General features: G+C 46.2%; 1 protein-coding gene across 1 annotated transcript; it reads right to left on the bottom strand.

Moving 5' to 3' along the window:
* Positions 1-179: 179 nt before the first annotated feature.
* On the bottom strand, positions 180-2,141 carry LOC109746583 (protochlorophyllide reductase B, chloroplastic). Its single transcript, XM_020305702.4, has 4 exons — positions 1,984-2,141; positions 1,808-1,894; positions 1,053-1,581; positions 180-963 (listed from the first exon to the last, which is right to left on the bottom strand). Exons 1-4 carry the CDS (start codon positions 2,038-2,040, stop codon positions 449-451), a joined length of 1,188 nt encoding a protein of 395 aa, XP_020161291.1. The 5' UTR covers positions 2,041-2,141; the 3' UTR covers positions 180-448.
* Between the last annotated feature and the right edge of the window lie 6,899 nt (positions 2,142-9,040).

Raw genomic sequence — 9,040 nt, 5'->3', positions numbered from 1 at the left:
ATTGCCGTCCGTTTGGGTCGGCCCGTTGGAGTTGCTCCAACGATCACTGAAATGCAACAGTTTCAACTAAAACACACAGCCCACACGCGCGCGCGCACACACACATTGTAACGTTGAAAGAAAATTCACTGGGTGAAGTTACCGGATGAAACTAAAAAAGTCGAACTGTACTTCCACTATTTGGCCGCCCAAGACACTTTATTGTCACTATTACCAAAAATCAAAGCAAAAAGAACTAGTTTTACAGGCTTAAACTCCTTGCGAACTGTAACCACTTCGGACTTAATCGGGCGCGCCGCGTACTTAATCTAGCAGTTTGTGCGAAACGTGTCCTACAATTATTTTTCCTTTTTTTGGCTTGAGAAAAGAAGCACAAAATATCGCCACTTGGTGCGGATGACGATCGATCGGGGTTTGCGACCTCGCCGGAGGGCCGGCCATTTGGTGATCATGCGAGTCCGACGAGCTTCTCGCTGAGCTCCCATACCTTCCTGGCCTTCTCAGTGTCGCTGGCCTCCTCGGAGAGCTGGTTCTCGAAGGACGCCGAGTTCTTGTTCCAGCTCCAGTAGACGCCGGACTTGGTGAGGCTGGGCTCGCTGACGACCTGCGCCAACCTCTTGCCGGCCTCCTCCTCAGACACGTATCCCTTGGTGATGTACTTCTGGAAAGGCGGGAAGAGGAGGCGGAACAGCGGGATGTGCTCACGGAAGAGCCCCGTGGTGGCGATGCACCCCGGGTAGAGCGACGCGAAGGTCACGCCGGTCTCCTCGTGGTACCGCCGGTGGAATTCCTGCATGGTCAGCATGTTGCACACCTTGCTGTCCTTGTACGCCTTGGCGCCGTCGAACTCCGCGCCGTCAATCATGGCAGCACTGCCCACGCCGTTCAGCCCGGCCGCCAGGCCCCTCAGGTCCCCCAGGTTCGCCTTCGGCGGCACGTTCCCGGCAAGCGTGTTCGTGTTCCCTGCTCGCAGAAATGAAGGTTACACTCTGAAACAGTGAAACGACGGCCACAACGACAAAGAAACAGAGGATCGCGCATGTATATGTTACCGGTGATGGAGCCGACGATGATGAGGCGCTTGGAGGGGTAGTCGGAGGCCTTGAGGTCCTCGAGGAGCTCGCGGGCGAGGAGGAAGTGGCCGAGGTGGTTGACGCCGACGCTCATCTCGAAGCCGTCCGCGGTGAAGGAAGGCTCCTTGGCGGTGGGCTGGTACACGGCGGCGTTGCAGACAACGACGTCGATGGGCATGTCGAGCTGGCGCACGTTCTTGACGAACTGGCGGACGCTGTCGAGGGAGGCCAGGTCCAGGTGCACGATGGTGTAGCTGCCCTTGGGCATGCCGGCCGCCCTGGCCGCGCGCGCGGTCTTGAGGTAGTCGCGGCACGCCATGATGACGTGCCACTTGCCTGACTCCGCCAGGGCCTTGGCCGTGGCGAGGCCGAGGCCCGACGACGCGCCCGTGATGATCGCGTTGCCCGTGCGGACGGTCTTCTTGCCGGACGGCGACGCCGGGGTCGCGGTCGGCGCGGACACCGCCGCGGCCTGCGCGCGGATGGCCACCGACGACGTGTTCACCCTCTGTGTAGGTTCGTGACACGCATGTCGGTCAGAACGAGCGGCGACTAACAGAGCACGTTCCACAGTCTAGCCCAAGTACCCAGCTAACTAATCACAAGTTCGGCACTCCATTACTCGACTATGTTACTAGCTTCAATTCCCCAAATAATACTACGCAACAACAAGCAGCAACTTGCTAAGCAGAGTGCACACATGCATCGACCCAAATGCAAAGATTTGAGCTCACCTTGGTGCGCAGGCCGAGGGAGGTGGTGTCGAATTTGAGGCCATCGGCGAGACAAACGCGGAAGAAGGCAGAGTCCTTGGCCGCTCCCTGCACACGGACCACACAGCCACGAAATCAGCACCAAAGATTGGCACCAGGCGTGAACTCCCCGGAGAAGTTGAGGAAATCAAGGGGACCTCCTTGCGCGCGGAGAGGGCCGACGGGAGGAAGGAAGTGGCCGCCTGAAGAGCCATCTGAGCCGGCGAGCAACGCAGCGACGAGTGTATGAGATAGTGCGGATGGCAGTGAGCTTCTCTTGGAAAGGCTTGGGAAAGCGAAGGAGCGGCGCCATTTATGCTAGCGGGGACGATAAGGTGATAGGGGGAGGCGGGCCGATGCCAGATGGCGCCGACCTGGCAGTGGCGCGGCCAATGGGGTTCCTCTGGCTGGATTCCCGTCACGGGGGATGCTCGGCTGGCTGCTGCACAGAATGGAAAGGTTTTGAAGTAAATGTTTGTCGCTGTTGGCGTCCATGGTCGATCGGGACGGTTCTAGTGAGTTGTGCCTTGATGGGCCGGTTTTGTTCCGTCTCGCCTCGCCGGGGAGCAGGAGCAGGGACCATGTTTCTCGAATACAACAGACAGATCTTGCTCTTTGAAAATTTTCCATTTTCCCCATTTCATCACAGTCCAATATTCTATTTTCTTATCATGAACCGGCCCACTTCTAGTACTTGGTGGTAGTATAGCCTGTACATTCATCATCATCCTCCTTCATGGCTCCATATCCTCTACTATAAAAGCATCTCCAGCAGACCCCGCATCCCGCCCCGACCCGTAATAACCGTAATGCGAGTCGGGGCGGAAAACCTGCCCGATCAGACCCGCATTCGGCCCCGGCCCGTAAAAAAATTTGAGGGCGCGGCAAAATCTCGGCTCCAACCCGCGAATACACGGGTTTCCCCCTTGCCCCTGCGGTGCCCTGCATATAAGCGGAAGCGGTTGGTGGGGGGACATTTCAACCCGCGCTTTCCCCATCAACCACCTCCCCTCTCCCCCTCGCCCCGCCGCCGGGCCGCCGCCCAAGATTCCGGCGAAAGCAGCCGGCGGGAGCACGCCGAAAGGCCGCCACACGCACGAGGCCTCCCCTCTCCACACCCCCTTGCGTTGGCGGGCCGCCGGATTTGCGGATCTGCGGCCCTTCATCGCGGGCCGCCGGATTTGGCTTTTTCCGGCCGCCGATGGCTGCGCCAAGCGATGGAATGGTCAGGGAGCATCTCCCGCAGCCCCGGCAAGGGCGCATCGCCGCATGCAGGTACGGTTTCATCCTCCCGCCGCCGCCGCCGGTTTGCGGGCATGGATTCATCCGACCATCCACGGGCTCGGCGCTCGGTCAGCGGCTCTGTGGCTCGCCAATGCCGCTCATACAGTGCGACGACTGCACGCGGACAGTGCTGCGGCTAACTTCGGGCACGCCGAAGCACCCCGGATGGGTGTTCTTCAAATGCGAAAACGACGGGGTACGTGCACTTGCGGTAGCTCATTTTGATAGCTCATTCTCTATTAAAAGTGTAGGAAGATGGATGCTCATTTTGATTTTATGTATCCAATGTTGTTGAAAAAGCAAAGATTTGGTGATGTCTTGTGTATCCAATGTTGTTGAAAAAGCAAAGAAATGCATTATGTTGGATCAAATTTAGGTTTTCCAGGCCGGAAGGAGCTGCGCCAGAGCAGACCCCACAAAGCCTTCCCGTAGAAAAGCATATTCCGCGAATATCCTTTTTGCAGGTCCGTTATGCGGGGTCTGCAACTGCGGCCGTCCGCGCCGGCCCGCAAAGGCGTTTTTCCGCGAACTGCAAACACGTTTTGCGGGCCGGCCGGATGCGGGGTTTGCTAGAGTTGCTCTAACACTAAGCCCCCTAGTTTTAAAGAGCCCACATTCAATTGAGGCCTCCAATTAAAATTAGATCACCCGATTTTGACCGAGTCAACAATTTCTCAAAGCTCTCTTATTCAATTGTTTTTATACTATACACCATGCTTCCAAATTTAATGGCCTAATAATTAATTGAGGTATTCAATTTACAATTGCATCCGATTTTGATCAGGTCAACAATTTATCAAGACCTCCCATTCAATTATTTTAATTCACTATGTTCCCTAATTTTGAAGCTCTTTCATTTAATTGAGGTATTCAATTTTGGATTTGGTTTTCGATTTTGACAGGGCCAACGATTTTTCAAATCAATCAGCAGCAACCGGCCTATAAAAACATCAACTTGCGCACCATGCCACCACCTAAAAAAGAAACGCCACCATGTGATATTGTAGCACTAATATAGTAAATACAACCACCAACACAAAAATTTCCCCACATAAATATAGGCTGGCTAGCGCATAGCACAGTATCACATCACGAAAGAACCCCCAAATCACTATATTATAAATAAAAATAAAACACACTCTATCATCTCCCGGACCCACCAAACTAAATATACCCAAGTTCGAGAATATAAGGGGTATTATTTTTTGGAGAGTCAAATTTCTTTTAACTTTGACCATGCTCACAGTAGAACTATCGACATCCACAATATTAAACAAAATAAGTCTGAAAATTCATTTCATGATGAATCTAAAAGTACCAATTTGATATTGTGGATTTTGATATATTTCTCTACAAATTTGATCAAAATTAAAATGTTTGACTTTCAAAAAATAATACACATTATAATTTGTAACAGAGTGACTTAAAAAAACCAACAACACCAATGGCGCAACAAAGCGTGCCCAGCCCTTCTAGTTTTGACAAAAGAGTAAAATGCACCAAAGGTTCTAAAACTATTTGAGGTGTGTTAAGCTAGTTTCAAAACTTCAAAACTGTAAATTTGGGTCTCATAAGTTTGTTAGTGGATCATCTCCGGTCCTAAACAGCCTAAAGAATGTTTGACATGCTTGCGTGGCATGTTGACCGTTGCCACGTCAATACGGGTCCCACCAGGGACACCCGAGTAGAAAAAGATTTTGCATAAACACCCTAGGTTGACGCCGCTGGACACAGAGGATGCAGACTACCTGAACATGTCTACCAATCTTTTCAGCTAGGTCAGGCCTAGAAGATGACCCTCCTTGCATACTGTTGCCAGCTTATGGTCGTTGCCGACCACTCTATCATGTGCAGCCTGACCTGCTGCTGGATCGCATCTCACTGGGACGGGGATAGAGTTGCATTTCGTTGAGGGATTGAAGCGGGGCACGGATATGTGTAGCCCGCAGCGAAGGCCAGTAACCACGTGTCGCGTCATGCTGACATCATGTTGGGGATAGAGTTGCATTTTGTCGAGGGATTGAAGTGGGGCATGGAGCAGGGACCATGTTTCTCGAATACAATAGACAGACCTCGCTCTTCGGAAAATTTCAATTTTCCCCATTTCATCACAGTCCAATATTCTATTTTCTTACCATGAACCGGCCCACTTCTAGTACTTGGTGGTAGTAAGCCTGTACATTCATCATCCTCCTCCTTGATGGCTCCATATCCTCTACTATAACACTAAGGCCCCTAGTTTTAAAGAGCCCACATTCAATTGATGTCTCCAATTAAAATTAAGATCACCCGTTTTTGACCGGGTCAACAATTTCTCAAAGCTCTCTTATTCAATTATTTTTATACTATACATCATGCTTCCAAATTTGAAGGCCTAACAATTAATTAAGGTATTCAATTTAGAATTGGGTCATACGGATTTTGACTGGGTCAATAATTTATCAGCACCTCTCATTCAATTATTTTAATTCACTATGTTCCCTGATTTTGAAGCTCTTTCATTTAACTGAGGTATTCAATTTTGGATTTGGTTTATGATTTTGAGTGGGCCAACGATTTTTCAAATCAATCAGCAGCAACCAGCCTATAAAAACATCAATCTTGCGCACCCTACCACCACCTAAAAAAAGAAGCGCCACCATGTGATATTGTATCACTAATATAGTAAATACAACCACCAACACAAAAAAAACCCACATAAATATAGGCTGGCTAGCGCGTAACACAGTATGACATCACGAAAGACCCACCAAATCACTGTATTATAAATAAAAATAAAACACACTCTATCATCTCCCGGACCCACCAAACTAAATATTCCACAAGTTCGAGAATATAAGGGGTATTAGTTTTTTGGAGAGTAAAATTTCTTTAACTTTGACCATGTTCACAACAGAAATATCGACATCCACAATATTAAACAAAATAAGTATGAAAATTCATTTCATGATGAATCTAAAAGTACCAATTTGATATTATGGATTTTGATATATTTTTCTACAAATTTGATCAAATTTAAAATGTTTGAATTGCAAAAAATAATACACATTATATCTTGTAACAGAGTGACTTCTTTTTAAGAAACCCAACAACACCAATGGCGCAGCAAAGCGCGCCCAACCCTTCTAGTTTTCATGAAAGAGTAAAATGCACCAAAGGTTCTAAAACTATTTGACGTGTGTTAAGCTAGTCTCAAAACTTCAAAACTGCAAATTTGGGTCTCATAAGTTTGTTAGTGGATCATATCCAGTCCTCAACAGCCTAAAGAATGTTTGACATGCTTGCGTGGCGTGTTGACCGTTGCCACGTCAACACGGGTCCTACCAGGGACACCCGTGTAGAAAAATATTTTGCATAAACACCCTAGGTTGATGTCGCTGGACACAGAGGGTGCAGACTACCTGAACATGGCTACCGGTCTTTTCAGCTAGGTCAGGCCTAGAAGATGACCCTCCTTGCAGACTGTTGCCAGCTTATGGTCGTTGCCGACCACTCTATCATGTGCAGCCTGACCTACTGCTGCATCGCATCTCACCGGGACGGGGATAGAGTTGCATTTTGTTGGGGGATTGAAGCGGGGCACGGATATGTGTAGCCCGCGGCGAAGGCCAGTAACCACGTGTCGCGTCATGCTGACATCATGTTAGGGATAGACTTGCATTTTGTCGAGGGATTGAAGTGGGGCATGGAGCAGGGACCATGTTTCTCGAATACAACAGACAGATCTCGCTATTCGGAAATTTTACATTTTCCCCATTTCATCACAGTCCAATATTCTATTTTCTTACCATGAACCGGCCCACTTCTAGTACTTGGTAGTAGTATAGCCTGTACATTCATCATCCTCCTCCTTCATGGCTCCATATCCTCTACTATAACACTAAGGCCCCTAGTTTTAAAGAGCCCACATTCAATTGATGTCTCCAATTAAAATTAAGATCACCCGATTTTGACCGGGTCAACAATTTCTCAAAGCTCTCTTATTCAATTGTTTTTATACTATACACCATGCTTCCAAATTTCAGGACCTCTCATTCAATTATTTTAATTCACTATGTTCCTTAATTTTGAAGCTCTTTCATTTAATTGAGGTATTCAATTTTGGATTTGGTTTATGATTTTGACTGGGCCAACGATTTTTCAAATCAATCAGCGGCAACCGGCCTATAAAAACATCAATCTCGTGCACCCTACCACCACCTAAAAAAAGAAACGCCAACATGTGAAATTGTACCACTAATATAGTAAATACAACCACCAACACACAAAAATCCTACATAAATATAGGCTGGCTAGCGCATAACACAGTATGACATCACGAAAGACCCACCAAATCACTGTATTATAAAAAAAATAAAACACACTCTATCATCTCCCGGACCCACCAAACTAAATATTCCACAAGTTCGAGAATATAAGGGGTATTAGTTCTTTGGAGAGTAAAATTTCTTTAACTTTGACCATGTTCACAGCAGAAATATCGACATCCACAATATTAAACAAAATAAGTATGAAAATTCATTTCATGATGAATCTAAAAGTACCAATTTGATATTATGGATTTTGATATATTTTTCTACAAATTTGGTCAAATTTAAAATGTTTGAATTTCAAAAAATAATACACATTATATTTTGTAACAAAGTGACTTCTTTTTAAGAAACCCAACAACACCAATGGCGCAACAAAGCGCGCCCAACCCTTCTAGTTTTCACGGAAGAGTAAAATGCACCAAAGGTTCTAAAAGTATTTGACGTGTGTTAAGCTAGTCTCAAAACTTCAAACTGTAAATTTGGGTCTCATAAGTTTGTTAGTGGATCATCTCGAGTCCTAAACAGCCTAAAGAATGTTTGACATGCTTGCGTGGCGTGTTGACCGTTGCCACGTCAACAGGGTCCCACCAGGGACACCCGTGCAGAAAAATATTTTGCATAAACACCCTAGGTTGATGCCGCTGGAGACAGAGGGTGCAGACTACCTGAACATGGCTACCGGTCTTTTCAGCTAGGTCAGGCCTAGAAGATGACCCTCCTTGCATACTGTTGCCAGCTTATGGTCGTTGCCGACCACTCTATCATGTGCAGCCTGACCTACTGCTGCATCGCATCTCACCGGGACGGGGATAGAGTTGCATTTCTTTGGGGGATTGAAGTGGGGCACGGATATGTGTAGCCCACGGCGAAGGCCAGTAACCACGTGTCGCATCACGCTGATATCATGTTGTGGATAGAGTTGCATTTTGTCGAGGGATTGAAGTGGGGCACGGATATGTGTAGCCCGCGGCGAAGGCCAGTAACCACGTGTCGCGTCACGCTGACATCATGTTTTCTTCTTCGTTTTTTTCTTTTTATTTTTTAGTTTATATTTTGACATATTCTAAATAAATATATTACAGAAACACTTTACATAAATATTTCGAAAAATGTTAATCTTGCATTTAGAAAATGGTAAACATGTATAGAAAGTATTTCCGATGTACATGAAAATATGTAATGTGAAGTAGAAAAGGTGAATCATCTGTATGAAAAGTGTTTGTCAAAATTACAAAATTTCACTCATTTTTCTAAAAATGTACGCAACATTTAACAACATGTTTAGGCAATGTAAAAAATTGTTTGTCTAATTCAAAAAATGTTTCATACATTAAAAATGTTATATTATATTTAAAAAAATCTTCACAAGTTTCAAAAATGCTTGTACAATATAGAAAAATGTTCGCATAGTTCGATGAAAATGTTATTTATCATTAAGAAATTGTTTGACATGTTTTTTAGCACATATTTGAAGAAAAAAATAGAAACAAGTTTTGTAAAAAAGTTTAACATGTATTTGAAATATTAAACATGTATAAAGCAATATTTTATATGTATACGTAAAATGTACAACGTGTATGGAAAAGACTAGACATGTGTTTAGTAACAAGAAATAAAC

Source organism: Aegilops tauschii, chromosome 1 (genome assembly GCF_002575655.3).
Source record: "Aegilops tauschii subsp. strangulata cultivar AL8/78 chromosome 1, Aet v6.0, whole genome shotgun sequence".
NCBI lineage: Eukaryota > Viridiplantae > Streptophyta > Magnoliopsida > Poales > Poaceae > Aegilops > Aegilops tauschii.
Note: the sequence above shows the minus strand (reverse complement) of the source record. Positions and strands in the feature narration are given on the sequence as shown.

What these genes read in the sequence shown, in the direction of transcription:
- LOC109746583 (XM_020305702.4), bottom strand. Translation starts at nt 2,040, where the DNA reads ATGGCTCTTCAGGCGGCCACTTCCTTCCTCCCGTCGGCCCTCTCCGCG. An exon ending in CCCTCGGCCTGCGCACCAAG is followed by an intron (nt 1,582 to 1,807) that starts GTGAGCTCAAAT and finishes GAACCTACACAG; the next exon opens with AGGGTGAACACGTCGTCGGT. An exon ending in CATCGTCGGCTCCATCACCG is followed by an intron (nt 964 to 1,052) that starts GTAACATATACA and finishes TTCTGCGAGCAG; the next exon opens with GGAACACGAACACGCTTGCC.